General features: G+C 39.2%; 1 protein-coding gene across 1 annotated transcript; it reads right to left on the reverse strand.

Annotated features, from left to right (window-relative positions):
- Positions 1-295: 295 nt before the first annotated feature.
- On the reverse strand, positions 296-12,982 carry PTPN20 (protein tyrosine phosphatase non-receptor type 20). Its single transcript, XM_055344978.1, has 4 exons — positions 12,641-12,982; positions 8,347-8,562; positions 1,819-1,881; positions 296-654 (listed from the first exon to the last, which is right to left on the reverse strand). The coding sequence occupies exons 1-4, from the start codon at positions 12,980-12,982 to the stop codon at positions 589-591; spliced, it is 687 nt and encodes a 228-aa protein (XP_055200953.1). The 3' UTR covers positions 296-588.
- Between the last annotated feature and the right edge of the window lie 10,991 nt (positions 12,983-23,973).

Here is a 23,973-nt window from a genome sequence, read left to right on the forward strand (position 1 = left end):
CCCCAAGAGCATGAAACTATAGGAAAATGGAATTCAATGTGTGTAGAAAGTCAATCCATCCTAATTAGGGAACTGAGTTATTCAAATACCAGCTAAAAGTAGAGACTCTAGCTAAAAAACATGGAGAAGTATCCGTCTTGAAAAGGCCTGTAAGACCTCGTGATGTGATCCTGCATTTATTGGCCCTGTATTTCCCCCAGATTACGGGCTTTATAAGGTCCTGGAAACTCTCAGCTCCCTTTAGCTGCCTGTCCAAATAACATATTAATGAATATAGTTTAAGTCCTTTATTGGGTTCCATAATCCCTGCAGCCAAATAGGCTGCAGTTGTTTTATGCAACTTTTGTTTCACTGGAAAATGTGGGAGGGTATTTTGATATTATCTAAGTAAGATTAATGGATAAACACTGTTCACCCCAAACTAAATGATGCTGCCTTCAGGAAGTTGTCAGAAAGAAAGTCAAATGATACACCAAGAAAGCACATTGTGTGCATCAGCAAAGCCCTTCAGCACAGCTAGAACATGTCCTTTATGAGGCAGCTCCAAGCCACTTGGTAATTTCAAGAGTGAGGCAACAGAAGTCTTTCTTAATCGAAAGTCAGAAGCTTCTGAAGAACTTCAAGCACAACTTTATAACAAAAGAAATACTGCTCCTAAATACATATATATGAAAAACAACAGAATGTTAAGTAGTTGAATACTAATATCCATTTTCAGAAGACATAGCTGTAATTTTCAACCATAAAGGAAAGCTCCTAAAAAGAGCAAATGTTTAACCAAGAACTTATTCATGAAAAAATATATTTTACTTGTGTTTATTTAAATTCAATTTGCCAACATATAGTATAACACCCAGTGCTCATCCCATTAAGTGCCATCTTCAGTGCCCATCACCCAGTTACCCCATCCCCTGACCCACCTCCCCTTCCACAACCCCTTGTTGTTTGTTTCCTCGAGTTAGGAGTCTCTCATGGTTTGTCTCCTTCTCTAATTTTTCCCACTCAGTTCCCCTCCTTTCCCTTATAATCCCTTTCACTATTTCATATACTCCCCGTATGAGTGAAACCATGCGACTGTCCTTCTCCAATTGACTTATTTCACTCAGCATAGTACCCTCCAGTTCCATTAAGAAAAAAATTTTTTTTCTAAATATCAGGAGGAAACTGATTATAATATGGTGCTTGGTCTAGAATGAGTTAACTCAAGGCTTAACTGAACATAGGGGAAACACCCTCAATCTCAACCTCCTTATATTTCCCTGGATAAATTACATTAAAACCTTTTTTTTTTAGGTGTAGCCTCAGGTCTCTCAGGTGACCCAAGTTCAAATAAAATGCTTCTTGTCATTTAACATTGGCCTAAAAAGAGGTCAACCTAAAGATTTAGGAGTTCTTGTTTGTTTTCATTATTCATACTCTCTTGATTCCCCCTCCCAATGATTAATAACTAATCTGTAACATAAATGCTATCTTTTTTATGACAAGCCTATGACTTCTATAATTTAGAGGCTATCAGAAACCTATGAATAACTTTAGATATATTACTTAAATAACATGACATTATGGACAAAGCATTTGGGCACCAGGAAACCTGTTTCCCTCCTGACTCCTCTACATGCTATATGAATAATCCCTCAGAACAGGCTTAATTATTCTGAACATGAAGGTAATATTAGAAAAAAATTAATGTCTACCCCAAACAGTGAGAATTCAATGACATCCTGTAGGTAAAAGAGACTTACAAATTGTAACATGCTATACATGTTAATCTTTATATTCATTAATCTTTTTATTAGAATTTATGTAGTGAGAGCTTACCTTTGTTTGAATCATGCCATAACGCTGTTCTCTCATTTGGGCCACTATATTCCTGATGTTGAACTGCAACAGGATGACAGTGATTTTGTATTATTCACATAGGTGGAAAACACAAACCCACAGACTGCCAAATGAGTACTCCATAATTCTTTCCAGTAAAAGAGATGTCAAGATTTAACCAGAAAGCTCTCATTTTCAGCTATAAGAAAGTGTACTATTTTTAACCTCATCTAATGGATAAGGAAGACTTTAGTTTAAAATGGTTTCCAGGAAAAAGCAGGAAGCAATAATTTATGATGAGAATGCTCTCCAAAAGAAATGACAACAAATTTGCCCCTGTGTCTACTTTTCTGTTCTCCAAAGGGAAAACCTAAAGCAGCACTATAATTCTGGAAAGGGGGCAGCCTGGGTGGCTCAGTGGTTTAGCACCGCCTTTGGCCCAGGGCATGATCCTGGAGACCCAGGATCGAGTCCCAAGTCAGGCTCCCTGCATGGAGTCTGCTTCTTCCTCTACCTGTGTCTCTGCCTCTCTCTGCCTCTCTCTCTCTCTCTCTCCCCCCTCTCTTTCTCTGTGTGTGTCTCTTATGAATAAATAGATTTTTAAAAATCTTAAAAAAAAATCTCGAAAAGTCTGAAGCATAGAATACTTTTTTTCTGGCCACATAGTAATACAGCTATTTCTCATTTGAAGAGCCCTCTCAACTCAAGAGAGACTCCGAGCACTGTTAGCCTAATACCAGACTCTGCAGCTGTGCATGGAGACCAGCTTACCCAGTGAGGTTGCTAAACTGGTGCAGGTGTGCACCAGTTACTATTCCACAGTAATATGAGTCCAGAAACTGGTAGTAAGTGTTTAGAAACTCTATGGTAATCTGACAGTGGCGCAGCATCAAGGAGCATCACCAGTGGAACAGGATAATAGACCAGCTCAGGTGTTGCTGAACTTGCCTGGAGAGTCACAAGTGGTGCAAGCTGAGGACCAGTCATGTTCAGCAAGACCACATCTCTCTTTCCCTGTGCCCCTACCCCTACCTTGCACTTGTGCACTCTTTCTCTCTAAAAAAAGAAAAGAAATTGTAAAAATATTTTCTAGAATGGGTACATACCATTTTATATTCCCATAAGCAACAAATGATTAATTCAGTTTCTTCATCTCTTACCCAGTGTTTGGTGGTATCATTATTTTTTATATTAGTCTTTCTGACAGATGTCTAGTGATATGTCATCATAGTTTTACATAGTTTTAATTTCATTTTCCCAAAAGTTAATGAAGCTGAACATCTTTTCATATGGCAATTTGTCATCTTTTAATCCTCTTTGATGAAATGTCTGTTCGTATCTTTTACCCATTTTCTTCTTTTTTTTTAAGGTGATAGCTGGTCTGGAGTAGAGAGAAGCAAAGGCCTTTAACAAAACTTTTTGGGTACCACTGTAGGCAGAATTTTCCTGGGCTGCCTTGGGTCACTCTACATGTGGCAAATGAGGAAAATGCATCCTTGCTAATACTCATTTATGGCATCTATGTTCCCACCCGTCCCTCTGGTGACTACAGATGAGGGAGAATAGGATGTTGCAGCTTCCATATAAGGCATTTGGGAGGAAAATACTGCAGGTGATTTTTTTTTCTTTTACCCATTTTCTAACTGGGCTGCCTTTTTGTTTTTTGTTCTTTACTACAGAGTTTTGAGGATGCATTCTATTTCTAAATGTAAGACCTTTGTTGGATATGTGATTTTGCAGTTTCTCCAAATCTGCAGTTTGTCTTTTCATTCTCTTCAAAGGTCTTTCACAAAATGAATTATTTTAATTTGCTTTCCCCCTAATATTAATGATGGCAAGAATGTTTGCTTTCACCACCTGTATTTAAACTAATGCTTAAAGTTCTAGGTAGCTTAATAAGGCCAGAAAAAAGAAATAAGAGGCATACATGTTGGAAAGGAAGAGATAAATCTGTCCCTATTTGTAACTAGATTATCTACAGAGAAAATAGCAAGGAATCTAGAAACAGAACAAAGTAGAAACACCCTCCCCCCCAAGAAAACCCTCTTAGAACTAGTGAGTTCAATAAAATCACAGCATACAAGATTAACACAAAACATCATATTTCTATATACTAACAATGAATATGTGGAAGCTGATAGTAAAAACACAATACCATTTACAATTGCTCCAAGAAAATGAAATATAAATATAACAAAACACATATAGAATCTATATGCTAAAAATGACAAAATGCTGATGAAAGAAATCAACGAAGATGTAAATAAATTGAGAGACATACTATGTCCATGGATTGGAAGATTCAACATAGCAAAATGTCAATTCTCCCCAAACTGATCTAAAGATTTGAGCAATTCCTATCAAAATCCCTGTAAGCTTTTTTGTAGCTGTAGACAAGCTAATTCTAACATTTATATGGGAAAACACAGAAACTAAGAGTTAAAACAATTTTGAAAAACAAGAATAAAGGAATTACTCTACCTGATGTTAAGACTGTATACAGGAATCTATGGAGTGGTATTGGCAGGATACCAAGATCAATGGAACAAAATACAGAACCAGAAAATGGCCCATACAAACATACCCAGTGATATTTGACAAAGTGCAAAAGCAATTTGGTGGAGGAAGAACAGCTTTTTCAACAAATGGTGCTAGAAAATTAGACATCTGTAGGCAAAAAATAAAGTAAACCTTGACTTAAACTTCACATCTTATACAAAAATTAACTCAAAATGGATTATGGACTTGAATGTAAAACATAAAACACAGAAAAAATACAGTTAAAACACCATTTTTTCTCCCATACTGTGCTCACAGCCCACTGGTGGAGAGGCTGGGCAATGGTTCAGGGCTGCATGCTCCACTGGCCTGGATAAACTGGGAGAGGCCACAGAAAGTATCGTTTCCTAATGATATGGCAGCTTGACAAATTCAGGGACTGGGTAATGATACTAGCTCATGAAGCAAATAAAAGTATCGAAGTATTTACCACTGCAACTTAATGAATACAGAGATATTGCCAACATTGATTCTTTCTGTATATGTGTTATTTGAACATGATTACTGACTAACTAGCTCCTAACTATGTAGAAATGCAAAGTATTACATTATTAACAAATGTGATTTGGAGCTTGTGTTTTGTGTAGGGATTATGTTCTGGTAGCAGAGCTGCAGTGACAAGAGAGCAGTCTGAGGTATTACACAGATCAAGGAATTTTTGGCAGAAGATAAATCATATGGCTTCATCAAGAGAATCTTGCTACAAAAACAAAAACTAACAAAACACAAAACCTGCCAGGTAAATTTGGTAGTGTGCATAGTGGTGTAGTAAGAATTTTTAATTATATAAAGGCTAATGTGCTAAATTTTGGAATATTCACTTCATTATATGGTAATATGGTAACTGATAATGAACAACTCTTCATGCATGCTAGACTATTAGAGGGGAAAGAATGTTTCAAATACAGAGCAATCTCAGTGTTTCTGCAAGATAATAGCCAGTTTGTTTCCAATATTTTAAGAATTTTTAAGTGGACATGATTAAAAATGAAAATGGCAGATGTGGTTTATGTATACAATGGAATATTACTCAGCCACTAGAAATGACAAATACCCACCATTTGCTTCAACGTGGATGGAACTGGAGGGTATTATGCTGAGTGAAGTAAGTCAACTGGAGAAGGACAAACATTATATGGTCTCATTCATTTGGGGATTATAAATAATAGTGAAAGGGAATAGAAGGGAAGGGAGAAAAATGAGTGGGAAATATCAGAAAGGGAGACAGAACATGAAGACTCCTAACTCTGGGAAATGAACTAGGGGTGGTGGAAGGGGAGGAGGGCGGGGGGTGGGGGTGACTGGGTGGCAGGCACTGAGGGGGGCACTTGACGGGATGAGCACTGGGTGTTATTCTGTATGTTGGCAAATTGAACACCAATAAAAAATAAATTTATTATTTAAAAAATAAAAATAAATAAAATAACATGTAGAAAAAGAAAAAAATGAAAATGGCTATAAAAATAACAATTAGACAAGAAATAAATGGTTACATATTTTTAGCTTTTCATATCCTTTAGAGTTGTAATCTTGCAATGCTGCAGGTCACAACTGTCTGCCTAACATAGCTGGTATGCAGCTTGCTGCAATATACACCTCCTCATGTGAGTTCCACAACACACAAACTGGTCTACACCCTATTTGCTAAGACCAGTCCACTGGTCATGCTCTTGGATATCATAGCAATACAGCAAGCTGCTTTGGAAGTTTCTAAATGCTTACTCTCAAATTCTAGGAACTTATCTTACTGTAGAAAACAAACATCCACAGATTGGTGCTGGTCCAAGACTACACTCTTGAGTAGCTCTGGTGGACAAAATTTCTGAAATGAATAGAAAGGGGCATCAGTAAGGACATTTAACAGTTCAAATGTCTATGGAAAGCCAGTTAGGAAAACAATGGATATATATTCTATTTCTTAATTACTCTGTCAAATCTAAGCATCCTTAATTACCACATGCATCATTATTTTCTGTACCACTAAGAAAAGCTTTGTCAATTAAACTGACAGATGACTTATTATAAAACACATTATAAAACAACAAGGCAATGTTTCTGGCAGCAATGTCCACAATAGCCAAACTGTGGAAGGAGCCTTGGTGTCCATCGAAAGATGAATGGATAAAGAAGATGTGGTTTATGTATACAATGGGATATTACTCAGCCATTAGAAATGACAAATACCCACCATTTGCTTTGACGTGGATAGAACTGAAGGGTATTATGCTGAGTGAAATAAGTCCATTGGAGAAGGACAAACATTATATGGTCTCATTCATTTGGGGAATATAAAAAATAGTGAAAGGGAATAAAGGGGAAAGGAGAGAAAATGAGTGGGAAATATCAGTGAGGGTGACAGAACATGAGAGACTCCAAACTCTGGGAAATGAACAAGGGTGGTGGAAGGGGAGGTGGGTGGGGGTTTGGGGTGACAGGCACTGAGGGGGGCACTTGGCGGGATAAGCACTGGGTGTTATGCTATATGTTGGCAAATTGAACTCCAATAAAAAATATATACAAAAAACAATAAAAAAATAGAACAACAAGGTATAATGAAAAAGAAAACAGTGTTCCTTAGGATCATGAAGTATAATATTTAGAGTTTTTACAAGAAAATAAGGACAAACATAAACCAATTATTTAAGAAATTATGTTGGGGAATATATAAAAGAAAATTATACCAACACATTTTCTGCTAAAAGGATCAAACAATGTTATATATGGGAATGGATAGTATCAGACTTATACTACTTAAATTTTCAGCACACTGGTCTTTTTGTGGGGGTAGGGGGGGCTCTCTAGTTTACATTCATTCTCTGAGTTTGCTTTGGAAAACCATTCCTCTCTCACTCTCAGCCTTGTGCCTGGAGTAGTCCTGACTGGCTTAAATAGACCAGTGTCTCCCACAGTGATTAGTTCAGGGGAAGGGGCTGCAACTCAGAAGCAGTGAAATGCTAGGAGGTATTGAATGCTCAAGCTTCTGACAAAAAGAAATTCCCTCTGTCCTCCAAGGAGTTACTGGGAGAGGCCCTCTTCCCACCTGCCCACATAATATGGCCTGAGGATGGTAAGTTCTAGAACAATTCTGCTGCCATAGGAGAGCCCCTGCCACGGTTAGGGTTTAATTATAGAAGACCCGAGAGAGCAGACATTTAACTGCTGTGACAATAAAGTAACTATGGATTTTGCCTGGCAGGGCAAATACCTGGTAGTCCATTTTCTCAGGCACCTGCTAATAAACAGATGTCTTCCCCTTTGCACTTCCGCAGCACAGGAAAAACAGTTCAGTGAGTCACTGTTCTGGCCACAAATCTCAGCTTACATTCCCTAAGCAGTTTAATCAACAGTAAAGGTAATAGTATAATCAATATCTGTCTAATGCTTGGGTCTATCTCTCTAAAATTGGTTCCAAATTTAGGAGGAAAGCAAAGAATTGTTAATGATGGATGCAAAACGTCATAACAATGTTATTATACTTATTTTACAAATGAGAAAATTGGGTTTCAAAGATGGTGAGCAGTGTGCACAAAGTCACCAAAATTATGAGGCAAAACTGGCAGGCAAAGCTAGGGACCTCTCATTAAAACTCTAAGGCCTACATTTTTTTTTACAAGCTCATGTGCATGCATTTGTATTCATTAAAAACAGGCACACTTCATCAACATTCTTTAACAAGACTTAAAAATCTATCTCTTTGGGTAGAAGGAAGGAAAGGAAATGAACTCGCATTCACTGTGCCTCTACAGTGTTCCCAACACTGTTCCATGCCATTCATTTGCATTCTGTAATCATCACAGCCACCTCCAGGAACCTACAGCACTGAATTTAGAAACAGGTCCCCAAAGTTCACAGGCTTTCTCTTTACTGAGTTCTCCTGAAGGTCAAGTCATGGTCTCCAGGTATTAGAAAGCTGTTACAAGTAGAGTGTTTACTAACAGCATCGGTTATCTGTTTAATTCACACACTTACGGGAAAGTTCTTTTCAATGGCACAGAACACAACATCCACACATAGGAACACTCCCGTCCGGCCCACGCCAGCACTGCAGTGAACAAGGATGGGTCCTGTAAGGTGACTCTTCCGCACGAAACGCACATACTTTATGAAGCCATCTACTGAGGCAGGAGTGCCATGGTCTGGCCAGTTGGTGAACTGCACATGTTTTACAAAGTGACTAGTTCCTGTCTGTTGAGAGAGAAGGGGAGGGAGAGAAGGGGAGAGAGAAAGAGGAAGAGGGAGGGAGGAGGAGGGAGGGGGAAGAGATTTATCAATTTCTTATATTAAAGATTTCAATTCAATTTCTAATATACTACTTATATACATAAATAATAATAATAATAATAATAATAATAATGGTTCTATGGTCATACAACAATGAAAATTACAATAGTAACAGGTAGCATGAATTAAGTGCTCACGGTGTGCCAGTTACCATGTAGAGACATTACATGCATTCTTTCATTTAATCCTCACATCAACTCTGGGAAGTAGGTATTGTTTTATTCCCATCTTACAGATGATTAAGGATTACATGATGAGTAAGGATTAGGGTGATTGGGAGATGTATGCCAGGTCAGAAGGCTCACATGTTTAGAGCTGGGACCATAATGTGGGCCTCCTAAAGGCAAATCTACCATTTTTTTTTTTTTGGACCACGGTACTGCAGAAAAACCAAGAGCCCAAAAACTCAGAGTGAAAGATGGCGTAACATGTCAAGAAAAAACATTCTCCTAGCTTAAGTATTATTATATAAAATTTCATTTGAATAAGTCAGTACTGCCAGGTTGCTTGACCAGCGGGACTGCAACCTCTTCTGGTGATGACAGGGTAGGTAGGTGATGACCAAGTGAGTGAACTGTGACCCTACTCTTGTGCTTAGCCCCCTGAGAGTACAGTCATGAGACTCTCCTCAGTGTTGACAGATAAAGCACTTTGAGTTTACCCATCATACCTTCCAAAGGGACCGTGCTTTCCCAATGTGGAGTGCTCATTTTACTTCACTGGGGACCCTTGTTGGAAAACTCAGGTCGGGTTTCTGACTCTTACCCTGCTTCTCCCTAATGCACCCCTTTTTCCTGAGTTCCAAACAGAAATGAAGTTATCCTAAGTCCCAAATAGAAAACTCAAGTTTGAATCATTGGTACATGAAATTGAGTAATACAAACAATCCTTGCAAATCTTGTGAAGGCCCCAGGTTGAGGGCAGCTCTAACCCTACCACATATTTCAGGGGTTAAATCTCTCCTGACACTGGTAACCACTAAGAATCTGCACAAATGTGGACCTCACCACTTTTCTGACCTAATACCATTTGGACAGAAATGCTGATGCAGATTCTTCAAACATGAAGCTTGTGGGCCTCCGCCCAAAGGCCACCAACCCCTTGCCAAAGCTCCACAGCAAACAGATCATTTGAGTCCTTGCAAACAGATCATTCCTCTGTGCCTCACACTTGCCTATTCTCTCCAAGCAGGCTGTCTTTCTTCTGCCATAACATGTGCCTCATGTGTCAGCTGGAACTTCCTTTCCCACTAGACCCTAAGTACTCTAAGACTTGAGACTGTGTCTGTGTTTTGTCTCCAGCACCCTGCACAGTACCTGGCTAATATAGGAGGGAGTCAACAAGTGTTAGGGGAGTGAGGGCTGAGGCGAGTCTCCAGATGCATGACCAAGTGCAATGCCTAGCACACAGCCAGCAAGCCATTAGTGTGGGCCATCGTTCTTGGTCTCCCTGGTCACCATCTATGTGCCAATCCTCATCCTTTTCAATTCCATCTTTCCCTCCCACCCTATTCCTTTATCTCATCAACTTCTCCCTTTGCACTCAGGTGCCACATTCCCCAGTGAACTCTTTGAAACTCTCATTATTTCCCTAAAGACTTCTTCCACTTCCTTCCTTGCCTCCCAATAGCACCTCACTCTTTACAGCCTCCTTATGGAGGTCATCTATTCTCCCATTCTCCAGGTCTCACGGAGCAGAGAGATTAGGTTGCAAACTCCTTGCTGCCCACTCCTTTTTCCAATCCATCATTTCTTCTGTGTAAAAACCCCCTCTTCCTACAGAGTTTCATATCTTTTAGCTTCAACTTTTCATTGCTATCACCCAGTGGCTTTAGCTTCCTGTGCATCTGCCACATTCACTGAAGGGCCTGACATTCTCTCTCCCACAGACTCTGACATCATCCAGGGCAAATCTGGGGTCTCAATAACCCAATGGATGCTCTAACCTCATAGCATTTGTATTTCTCTCTTGCAGGGGATACTAGTCCTCACAGTGATGGTCATTCCTTGAACTTACCACTACCTATAATGTCTAGTATCAAAAATCTTTTAGTTCTTAAATTCCAACATCACTTTCTGACCAGAAGCTCATGTTCTACCACCCCATCTGTGCTTCACTTCCACTCTAGCAACAATGTGACCAAATGGAGCTCCTCTGTCCTTTATGCCGTCCACTTATTCCTACTTGACTGGCTCCTGGTTCCATCTGTCCTCCTAAAGTTAGACTTCATGGCTGATTATGGGAATAATTCTCCTACCAAATTGTTAACTCTTTTCATCCTTTGAATTTTAGCACACGTAGTGGACAACATCCCACCCTGGGTCAGTACATGAGCCTGTGCTCAGGAGCCCCATAGTTAGGCTGCTGGGAAGAAAATCTTCATGTAGGTACATATTTATTTTATTGCTATAGAAAATTTATGGGTTCCAACTTCAGCATTTCCAGCAATTCTTTTCCCAGTTACTGTTTGGACTCCAATCAACTTCTTTGGTGATGACTCATCAGTCAGGCTTCCTGTTTAACTCCCATTCCTTTTATTCCTGTTGAACACATGTATCACCTGCCTACTAATCAAATCCACTTAGAGTAATGTCACTCATCACCTTCTCCTATAAGCCATTTCTTTTCTATTTTTTGAATCTATTAAAGCTATGAGGGCAGCCCTGGTGGCGCAGCGGTTTAGTGCCGCCTGCAGCCCGGGGTGTGATCCTGGGGACCCGGGATCGGGTCCGTGCATGGGGCCTGCTTCTCCCTCTGCCTGCTTCTTCCTCTGCCTGTGTCTCTGCCTCTCTCTCACTCTCTGTGTCTATCATGAATAAATAAAATAAAATCTTTAAAAAAAAGCTATGAGTTATTCTAGATCAACACTTCCCAACAGAACTTTCTACAATGATGCAAATGTTCTACATCGGTGCTGCCCAATGTGATAGCCACTAGTGAAATGTAACTAAACACTAGAAATGTGGCTACTGCAAGTAAGACACTGAATTTGTTGTTTCATTTAACTTTAAATAATTTAAATTTAAGCTTAAATAGCCACATGTGGCTATTGTATTGGATAGCTTAATTTTGACCACTCCTTCTGGTCACTTATAAGTCACAAGTCATAAAAAAAGTCACAAGTCACACAAATGTCTGCCAACTTTATATAAAAAGATACTAAAGTCTCTGCTTTCCATCTCAATGTCAACTGCCCTGGTTGATCATGGCACCTCCCTATGGAAATTCTTCAATATCTCCCAATTATCTTCATGATAAAGTTTGTGCTCCTTAACCAAAATCCAAGATATTTTACATTTTGATTGGTCTCTGCTTACTTTCTATAGCCTCATATCCCCTCTCATTATTCCCTGACATTAAACTTTTACATTCCTGAAACACTTAACTGCCTATAATTTTCTATCCATATCCCATGGTATTTTGAATTTTGATTACTTGCTTTTTCTTTCCATCTTTCTCATTTGGGTAGTTCTCCACCAAGATGTTCCGTCCTCCAACAAACCTTCCCCCAAACCCTAAGTGAAGCTAAGTACTTCTATTCCAGGCCCTAAAAGCATCCCACATTACCATGGAGCACAGTAACTGGATGTATCAGTAAGCATACCCAAATCTCCACTAGTTGGTAAGGTAGTGAGTGCCTGGCACAGTGGTTAGAAATTTCTTTAAAGTATCTTAAAGACTCAATACATTATCTCTCACAACTCAGCAGAAGCAGCCAAAGGACATCCCAGGATTAGGAAACTTCTAGTACTGATGCTTCCCACCCCAACTCTTCTATTTAGGTTTTTCATTTCTCCAGTCAGAGTTTGGTAAAGCAGAAACAGACACAGTGGTGTCTTAGCTTCTGGTACCAGGGAGAAACAAAAACAAGTTACTCAAAAAGTACCCCCAGTCTATAACACATCCTAATCCTAACTTCTCATCCTGACTTGTGGCTTATCTAATGAAATATATATCTCTTACTGATTTTTTAAAAACTTACAGACTTCCTCACAACTTGAAGTATTCGGATGATGAAATATTGAAGTATCTGGTAGTTCTCCAGGAAGACCTGATAGTTTTTCAATTCCAAAGGCTTCTTCATAGAAATGGGCCAGTAATGGTGGCATTTGATAACTCCACCTTCTATCTCTCTGGTTATCATGACAATAACATTAGAGTTATTCTCTAAAACCATTTGCCAAAAGTCATCTGTGGTACTTGGCAGTGGTCCTTGAGAAGCAATATAAAAATATTCTTCTCCAGAATTGACTATTCTAATATAGCTAGCATTGATGTAGTCCTTGTTTTCTCCAAGAGGAACGCGTGTTGAATCATCTATCATAAAAACAGAAATATCTGGTTGATAAAGGAAAAGTAGGAGAACAATACACCCTGGATTCATGAACATATTCCACACTGGTAAATCCATTTCTCTCTTTGACCAGTTGAGAAGATGGCATAGGAGGAATTATATGAGTCCATGAATTTAAATTCTTCCCTCTTCCAAACCTATTGGCATGACCTACAAAATATACAATGAGGAGTATTATTTGTTTCCATCTTTTTCTACTGATCAGAGAAGGATGCCATCAGTGTCCAGACACTTTGGGAGATTTCTGTTAGGTACGGCACAGGTAGGATTAGGCCAAGGGAGTTACCTACTAGTCTGCAACTGAACACAGCAAAGGAGGAGTCATCTGAGGGAGCAAGTGAATGCTATTCTCCTACAAATGCAGAGAACCTGCAAGCCCAGAGCAGTAGAGACCAGAATAAGAAAAAAATCAACCGTGATAGTTGATCAGACACAACCTCTAGGATTAATGGAATTCTACCAATGCCCAAAATACATGGCAGCCAACTTTTATGTCCATCCTCAGCATTCACTGGGTGAAGCAGCATGCTAATCAAAGCAAAGTTGACAAAATGTTGCTATGGAGGGGATTTGTTCCAAGTAACATGGAAATCACCTAACATGGACTCCTGCAACAAATATGAAAAAGGACGCCTCTTCCAGAGCTGCCATAGCAACTGCGGCTGTTCCTCCTGGGGCCTCACGGGGTAAACAACCCCCTCTGAGCCCTGCACCAGGCAGGGGCAGAGCAGCTCCCCCAAGTGCTAACACCTGAAAATCAGCACAGCAGGTCCCTCCCCCAGAAGACCAGCTAGACGGACCAGTTCCAGGGGAAATCAAGGGACTTAAAGTCTACAGATTCAGAAGACACTCCCCCGTGTTTTTTTGTTTTTTTTTTCTTTTTTCTTTTCTTTTTGATTTCTGATTGCTTCCCCCGCCCCCTCTTTTTTTTCACCTTTCTTTTTATTTCTCTTTTTCTTCTATTTTTTCCTTTTTCTTCTTTTTCTTTTTACTTTTTCTCTTTTCTTTCCTTCTCTCTCTTTCTCTCCTTTTCCCAATACAACTTGTTTTTGGCCACTCTGCACTGAACAAAATGACTGGAAGGAAAACCTCACCTCAAAAGAAAGAATCAGAAACAGCCCTCTCTCCCATAGAGTTACAAAATCTGGATTACAATTCAATGTCAGAAAGCCAATTCAGAAGCACTATTATACAGCTACTGGTGGCTCTAGAAAAAAGCATTAAGGACTCACGAGACTTCATGACTGCAGAATTTAGATCCAATCAGGCAGAAATTAAAAATCAATTGAATGAGATGCAATCCAAACTAGAAGTCCTAACGACGAGGGTTAACGAGGTGGAAGAACGAGTGAGTGACATAGAAGACAAGTTGATGGCAAAGAGGGAAATTGAGGAAAAAAGAGACAGACAATTAAAAGACCATGAAGACAGATTAAGGGAAATAAATGACAGCCTAAGGAAGAAAAATCTATGTTTAATTGGGGTTCCCAAGGGCGCCGAAAGGGACAGAGGGCCAGAATATGTATTTGAACAAATCCTAGCTGAAAACTTTCCCAATATGGGAAGGGAAACAGGCATTCAGATCCAGGAGATAGAGAGATTCCCCCCCAAAAATCAATAAAAACCGTTCAACACCTCGACATTTAATAGTGAAGCTTGCAAATTCCAAAGATAAAGAGAAGATCCTTAAACCAGCAAGAGACAAGAAATCCCTGACTTTCATGGGGAGGAATATTAGGGTAACAGCAGACCTCTCCACAGAGACGTGGCAGGCCAGAAAGGGCTGGCAGGATATATTCAGGGTCCTAAATGAGAAGAACATGAAACCAAGAATACTTTATCCAGCAAGGCTCTCATTCAAAATGGAAGGAGAGATAAAGAGCTTCCAAGACAGGCAGGAACTGAAAGAATATGTGACCTCCAAACCAGCTCTGCAAGAAATTTTAAGGGGGACTCTTAAAATTCCCCTTTAAGAAGAAGTTCAGTGGAACAATCCACAAAAACAAGGACTAAATAGATATCATGACGACACTAAACTCATATCTGTCAATAGTAACTCTGAACGTGAACGGGCTTAATGACCCCATCAAAAGGCGCAGGGTTTCAGACTGGATAAAAAAAGCAGGACCCATCTATTTGCTGTCTACAAGAGACTCATTTTAGACAGAAGGACACCTACAACCTGAAAATAAAAGGTTGGAGAACCATTTACCATTCAAATGGTTCTCAAAAGAAAGCAGGGGTAGCCATCCTTATATCAGATAAACTAAAATTTACCCCGAAGACAGTAGTGAGAGACGAAGAGGGACACTATATCATACTTACAGGATCTATCCAGCAAGAGGACTTAACAATCCTCAATATATATGCCCCGAATGTGGGAACTGCCAAATACTTAAACGAATTATTAACCAAAGTGAAGAGATACTTAGATAATAATACACATATACTTGGTGACTTCAATCTAGCTCTCTCTACCCTCAATAGGTCTTCTAAGCACAACATCTCCAAAGAAATGAGAGCTTTAAATGATACACTAGACCAGATAGATTTCACAGATATCTACAGAACTTTACATCCAAACTCAACTGAATACACATTCTTCTCAAGTGCATATGGAACTTTCTCCAGAATAGACGACATACTGGGTCACAAATCGGGTCTGAACCGATACCAAAAGATTGGGATCGTCCCCTGCATATTCTCAGACCATAACGCCTTGAAATTAGAACTCAATCACAAGAAGAAGTTTGGAAGGACATCAAACACGTGGAGGTTAAGGACCATCCTGCTAAAAGATAAAAGGGTCAACCAGGAAATTAAGGAAGAATTAAAAAGATTCATGGAAACTAATGAGAATGAAGATACAACCGTTCAAAATCCTTGGGATGCAGCAAAAGCAGTCCTGAGGGGGAAATACATCGCAATACAAGCATCCATTCAAAAACTGGAAAGAACTCAAATACAAAATCTAACCTTACACATAAAGGAGCTAGAGAAAAAACAGCAAATGAACCCGACGCCCAGCAGAAGAAGAGATTAATTAAAATTCGAGCAGAACTCAATGAAATTGAGACCAGAAGAACTGTGGAACAGATCAATAGAACCAGGAGTTGGTTCTTTGAAAGAATTGATATGATAGATAAACCATTAGCCAGCCTTATTAAAAAGAAGAGAGAGAAGACTCAAATTAATAAAATCATGAATGAGAAAGGAGAGATCACTACCAACACCAAGGAAATACAAACGATTTTAAAAACATATTATGAACAGCTCTACGCCAATAAATTAGGCAATCTAGAAGAAATGGACGCGTTCCTGGAAAGCCACAAACTATCAAAACTGGAGCAGGAAGAAATAGAAAACCTGAACAGGCCAAGAACCAGGGAGGAAATTGAAGCAGTCATCAAAAACCTCCCAAGACACAAGAGTCCAGGGCCAGATGGCTTCCCAGGGGAATTCTATCAAACATTTAAAGAAGAAATCATACCTATTCTACTAAAGCTGTTTGGAAAGATAAAAAGAGATGGAGTACTTCCAAATTCGTTCTATGAGGCCAGCATCACCTTAATTCCAAAACCAGACAAAGACCCCACCAAAAAGGAGAATTACAGACCAATATCCCTGATGAACATGGATGCAAAAATTCTCAACAAGATACTAGCCAATAGGATCCAACAACACATTAAGAAAACTATTCACCATGACCAAGTAGGATTTATCCCCGGGACACAAGGCTGGTTCAACACTCGTAAAACAATCAATGTGATTCATCATATCAGCAAGAGAAAAACCAAGAACCATATGATCCTCTCATTAGATGCAGAGAAAGCATTTGACAAAATACAGCATCCATTCCTGATCAAAACTCTTCAGAGTGTAGGGATAGAGGGAACTTTCCTCGACATCTTAAAAGCCATCTACGAAAAGCCCACAGCAAATATCATTCTCAATGGGGAAGCACTGGGAGCCTTTCCCCTAAGATCAGGAACAAGACAGGGATGTCCACTCTCACCACTGCTATTCAACAAAGTATTGGAAGTCCTAGCCTCAGCAATCAGATAACAAAAAACATTAAAGGCATTCAAATTGGCAAAGAAGAAGTCAAACTCTCCCTCTTCGCCGATGACATGATACTCTACATAGAAAACCCAAAAGCCTCCACCCCAAGATTGCTAGAACTCATACAGCAATTTGGTAGCGTGGTAGGATACAAAATCAATGGCCAGAAATCAATGGCATTCCTATACACTAACAACGAGACTGAAGAAAGAGAAATTAAGGAGTCAATCCCATTTACAATTGCACCCAAAAGCATAAGATACCTAGGAATAAACCTAACCAAAGAGGTAAAGGATCTATACCCTAAAAACTACAGAACACTTCTGAAAGAAATTGGGGAAGACACAAAGAGATGGAAAAATATTCCATGCTCATGGATTGGCAGAATTAATATTGTGAAAATGTCAATGTTACCCAGGGCAATTTACACGTTTAATGCAATCCCTATCAAAATACCATGGACTTTCTTCAGAGACTTAGAACAAATTATTTTAAGATTTGTGTGGAATCAGAAAAGACCCCAAATATCCAGGGGAATTTTTAAAAAGAGAACCATAGCTGGGGGCATCACAATGCCAGATTTCAGGTTGTACTACAAAGCTGTGGTCATCAAGACAGTGTGGTACTGGCACAAAAACAGACACATAGATCAATGGAACAGAATAGAGATCCCAGAAATGGACCCTGAACTTTATGGTCAACTAATATTCGACAAAGGAGGAAAGACGATCCACTGGAAGAAAGACAGTCTCTTCAATAAATGGTGCTGGGAAAATTGGTCATCCACATGCAGAAGAATGAAACTAGACCACTCTGTTGCACCATACACAAAGATAAACTCAAAATGGATGAAAGATCTAAATGTGAGACAAGATTCCATCAAAATCCTAGAGGAGAACACAGGCAACACCCTTTTTGAACTTGGCCACAGTAACTTCTTGCAAGATACATCCATGAAAGCAAAAGAAACAAAAGCAAAAATGAACTACTGGGACTTCATCAAGATAAGAAGCTTTTGCACAGCAAAGGATACAGTCAACAAAACTCAAAGACAACCTACAGAATGGGAGAAGATATTTGCAAATAACATCAGATAAAGGGCTAGTTTCCAATATCTATAAAGAATTTATTAAACTCAACAGCAAAGAAACAAACAATCCAATCATGAAATGGGCAAAAGACATGAAGAAAAATCTCACAGAGGAAGACACAGACATGGCCAACATGCACATGAGAAAATGCTTTGCATCACTTGCCATCAGGGAAATACAAATCAAAACCACAATGAGATACCACCTCACACCAGTGAGAATGGGGAAAATTAACAAGGCAGGAAACAACAAATGTTGGAGAGGATGCGGAGAAAAGGGAACACTCTTACACTGTTGGTGGGAATGTGAAATGGTGCAGCCACTCTGGAAAACTGTGTGGAGGTTCCTCAAAGAGTTAAAAATAGACCTGCCCTGTGACCCAGCAATTGCACTGTTAGGGATTTACCCCAAAGATCAGATGCAATGAAACGCCGGGACACCAGCCCCCCGATGTTTCTAGCAGCCATGTCCACAATAGCCAAACTGTGGAAGGACCCTCGGTGTCCTTTGAAAGATGAATGGATAAAGAAGATGTGGTTTATGTATACAATGGAATATTACTCAGCCATTAGAAACGACAAATACCCACCATTTGCTTCAATGTGGATGGAACTGGAGGGTATTATGCTGAGTGAAGTAAGTCAATCGGAGAAAGACAAACAGTGTATGTTCTCATTCATTTGGGGAATATGAATAATAGTGAAAGGGAATATAAGGGAAGGGAGAAGAAATGTGTGGGAAATATCAGAAAGGGACACAGAACATAAAGACTCCTAACTCTGGGAAATGAACTAGGGGTGGTGGAAGGGGAGGAGGGCGGTGGGTGGGGGTGAATGGGTGACGGGTACTGAGGGGGACACTTGACGGGATGAGCACTGGGTGTTATTCTGTATGTTGGTAAATTGAACACCAATAAAAATTAATTTATTAAAAAAAAGAAATAGGATACCTGCTACTTGGCCTACTTATAAAGTTCACTGGCCCTGGAGCTCTCTCTTCATTTTACATAGACAGCTGGACCTGTGGCTCAAACACTGCTCCCACAGAGATATTAAATGCCCTCAGCAAAGGATAGAGCTTTCCTGCCATGCAGCAGTCTCACTCTTAGCCTCTCCCTACTACTCAAGAGGACCACTTATCTGGCCAATAGGGTATAACAAAGATAACTGAACAGGACCTTATACAATTTCTGACAGAACCCTTCTCAGATCCCAACATAGTAAACATAAACTTCCCCTTGTAAATATGAATAAATTGGAAAAACAATCACTAAATATATAAAGATAGCCAGTAGTTCATAAAAACGGAGACAATTTTTAAAAATCATAGCAAATGTTCTTTCTATGAGGGAAGAATATTTTTTAAAAACTTCTATTTTTATGAAATAAAAACTTCTATTTTTATGAAAAAAAATTCTATTTTTATGAAAATGAAATATAGGGAGTGTCTGGGTGGCTCACTCAGTTAAGCATCTGCCTTTGGCTTAAGTATGATCCCAGGGTCCTTGGACTGAGCCCTGTGTCAGGTTCCCTGCTCAGTGGGGAGCCTACTTCTCCCTCTTCCTCTCCCTCTACTTGTGCTCTCTTGCTGGCTTGCTCTCTCTCTCACTGTCAAATAAATAAATAAAATATTTTTAAAATGAAATATAAGAACATTATTTTATTATAAAAGAATAACATATCTACAGTTATTGATACGTTATATTTTTAAATTATACAGGAGATAACAAAAATATTATAGTGCGATCTTCCATCATATATACAAATCATACATATATGTCATATATAAACATATAATAATAATAATAATAATATATAATAATAATAAACCTGGCAAGTATTCACCAAAATATTAATAGTGACTATTTTATTATCTAAATTTTTGTAGTGAATATATACTACTTTATAGCAGAACAGCATTTTTATATGTAAATGGAGATGAAATGTGTGAAATTTAAACAATATAGAATAATAAAAGCTTGCTTTCAATTTTATAATTGAGAAATAATTTCATTGTTCAGTTGCATTCCACTTATTAGTGACTTTTCCCAAATCTGTTTATTGATTTTTGGATCTATTGTGTGCCATAGAAAGCACCACAAATTAGGTGGCTTAAAACTTTAGAAATGAATTTCTCCTGTTCATATACAGTTCCAAAGTTTGTGGGGCCTTCCATACGACGTTCTGTCTGGAACCTGCAGAGAAATCCTTGCTTCTCCGTGACTGTGAGAAATTTGAGGACAAAATTTGGGGTTCCCATTTGGTGGTTTATAGAGGCAGGCCATCATCGTGGGAGGTGGGTGCCTCCCTTGTCTCCATCTGACTGTCTTATTACAAGCACACCAGTCAGTTGAATTAGGAGTTACCCACCCCATCATCATCTCATCTTTACTAATTACAACTGTAGTGCTCCATTCCTAAATAAGGTCACTTTCTTAAGTCCTAAGGTCTACAACTTCAAGGTATGTTCTTTTGGAGGATACAATTTAATCTAGGATATAGATTATCCTAGACAGGAAGAATCCTTTCTGAGATGCTTATAATTGTTAACATTTTTATTTTTTTTTTTTTTTTTTTTTATAAATTAATTTTTATTGGTGTTCAATTTACCAACATACAGAATAACACCCAGTGCTCATCCCGTCAAGTGTCCCCCTCCGTGCCCGTCACCCATTCACCCCCACCCCCCGCCCTCCTCCCCTTCCACCACCCCTAGTTCATTTCCCAGAGTTAGAAGTCTTTATGTTCTGTGTCCCTTTCTGATATCTCCCACACATTTCTTCTCCCTTCCCTTATATTCCCCTTCACTAGAAGATGTGGTTTATGTATACAATGGAATATTACTCAGCCATTAGAAACAACAAATACCCACCATTTGCTTCAACGTGGATGGAACTGGAGGGTATTATGCTGAGTGAAGTAAGTCAATCGGAGAAGGACAAACAGTGTATGTTCTCACTTATTTGGGGAATATGAATGAATAACATTTTTAAATATGCAACATAGTTGCTTTGCACTGAAATGAATCCTAATAAAGTAAACATTAAGGCAATTAAAAAAAGCTTGCTTTCAAATAAAATCCACAATGACTCAATTAAAACGTCTAAAATGAGAAGTGTATGGAAAAAAAATCAGTGATTTAGAAAACTGGCTTAGGAATTTTCCCAGAACTCAGAAAAAAAAAAAGATGAAAAACATGATGATAATGATTAGAATGTTAAAGAGTACAGAACATGCAAAGAAAATACAAAAAAAATAATTTCAGAAGCAAGCTATGGAATACACAGCAGAAAAGAAATAACTCAAGTGATCATAGGAGAAAGGTTCCCCAAGAGAAGACACAACTGTAGAATTCAGTGCAAATATGCACGCCAGGTCCAAGTAGTATTTATGCACTCTCTCTCTCTCTCTCTTTATATATATATATATATATATATATATATATATATATATATATATATCACCTCATCTGAACTTCAAAACAATCCTTTGAATGAATTACATTATTCTTTCTTTTCAGATGTGAAACCTTTACTCAAAATGGCTAAGTAGTATGCTCCATATTATACAGCAATTCTTCTAGACTCCACAGTCTACAACTAAGTCCATCAACTGATGCCCCTCAAGGAAGACTCAAGTTTGAAAATGGAAAGACCACATCAAATACCAGACAACATTATTGAAGACAGCCACTAAGACCTCAAGACTAGCAAAGCATAAGGTCATAGACACAGGAAGCAAAACTTTGCTACTATATCACTAGCTTAATGAGTTGCACCACTCCCATTTCCAGTCCTCGATTCCTGAATCCTAGCTATGGCAGAAATAGCAACATATACTGGATGCTAATTTGGAGCATATACAACCTCTGAGAGAACACTGTCCCAGCACTTTGAGATACTGCCACCTAGCTGGCACTGTAACTGAGTCTTTAAAGAAGAAGCCATTTCATGGCCAGCTGCTTCAGGAGGATGAGGAATATGTTAAGACCAGTGAATTCCACGAGCATGAGCCCACTGTCACAAATCATTTGCCTCAAGGTGAGCTCCTTGGGCACAAGCAATGCTGTGTGGACTAATGATGTTACATAAAGCATTCTGTGGGCCCATGGATGGTAGATTTGGTAGAAGTACTGCATGCAGGGATGCAAATCCACATTGTGTCCATTCTGGAAAAAAAAAAGTACTGAAAAAAGCACTGTTCCTTCTATTATAGAAGTAGTTCAATGTAATCAATCTACTGTCAGGTATTGGTTGAACCCCCAGGGAAGTAGTGCCATGCTGGGGCCTCAGCGTTGAGGTCTGCAGCTGACAAACTGGGCACCCAGCAGTGACCACAGCAAAGTCAATCTGGGGGACTAGAAGTTCATGTTGCTGAGCCTATTTATTCATAACTTCTATTCCCACTAGCACATCCACTTTGGTCATTAATCCATTGGGTAATGACAGGATTGGCTGGGAAAGAGACTGACTGGTATGTACAGAATGGATCATTCTATCCACCTGATTATTAAAATCTTCTCCTTAAGTCACCTTTCAGTGAGCATGGCCATATGGCACAAATATGTTCATGTTTTTTTGCTCATTCAGAGAGGTCTATCCACACACCTCTTCTTCAGACCTCCCTGTAACCAACTTTCCAATCATGTTCCTTCCAAGTCCCTGACCACCCAGCTAAGCCATTGGCCACAGCCCCTGAATTAGCCCAGATTTGCACCTCTGGCAAATCTGCTCCTTCTAAGCAATTTGTTCCTTCTAAGCAAAATGGACAATCAAGTATACTGCTCAAAGTTCTACCAACTAGGAAGATTTCCCTTCATCACTGTCTTTTGGGGATGTCCCCTCCAAAAGGCTGTAGTGTTCCTGCTGTCTGCTTCTGAGTGGTGCCTGCATATGGTGCAAAACCATCTGTAAACCACTTCATAGTTTTCTCTTTCTTGGTCAACTAATAATAGGGAACTCCTCTTGAGGCCACAGATTCAGACTGGAAGAGAGAAGGTAATGCAGCAGGAAAGGGGACCATGCACATTTTGGCTCCTTCATCTAACTTACTCGTGCTCTCAAATTCTGTTCAAACCCAATATTGTATATACCACTTGCATTTGATGACAGAATGCTGCTGTCCACAGTTTACTTTCTGGTTTGATGGCCTATGGTCAAATGTCCAGTCTCTAATAATACCTCATAGCAGGGCAAAAACTGTTCCTTAAAATGAGAGTAGTAATACAGAGATTGGCAGTGGTTTGTTCGAAAAGCCCATGGCATGAGCTATGATTCATTCACTTGTAGGGGCCTGCCACAGGTTCCAAACGGTATCCCTAGATACCACTGACATTGTATCTACTGGATCATATGGTCCAAGTGGCAGAGCAACTTGCACAGCACCATGGACTTGCTGTAAAGCTTTTTTTTTGTTGTTGTTCTGGGCCTCACTCAAACTAGCCTTAGTAAAATGAGCCAGGGTAACACACTGAAATGAGGAATATGTTGTCTCCAAAGTCCAAAGAGGTCATTAGGCATTGTACGTCTTTGGGCTATAGGAGGAGTCAGATGCAACATCTTATCCTTCTCCTTAGAAGGGATTATTTTGGCATTCCCCACACCATTGAACCTCTAGAAATTTCAATGAGGTAGAATTTTTGCTGGGCTAATTTTCCCCTGTGACTCACAAATGTCTTATTGGTAAGTCTGGATAAGTTAATTCCTAATTCTTATTCCCTAGATTCAATCAGCATAATGCCATCAATAAAATGTACCAGTGTGATGTCTTAAGTAGGGAAAGGTAATCAAGGTCCCTGGGAAATATATGA

This window comes from Nyctereutes procyonoides, unplaced genomic scaffold (assembly GCF_905146905.1).
Source record: "Nyctereutes procyonoides isolate TBG_1078 unplaced genomic scaffold, NYPRO_anot_genome, whole genome shotgun sequence".
Lineage (NCBI taxonomy): Eukaryota > Metazoa > Chordata > Mammalia > Carnivora > Canidae > Nyctereutes > Nyctereutes procyonoides.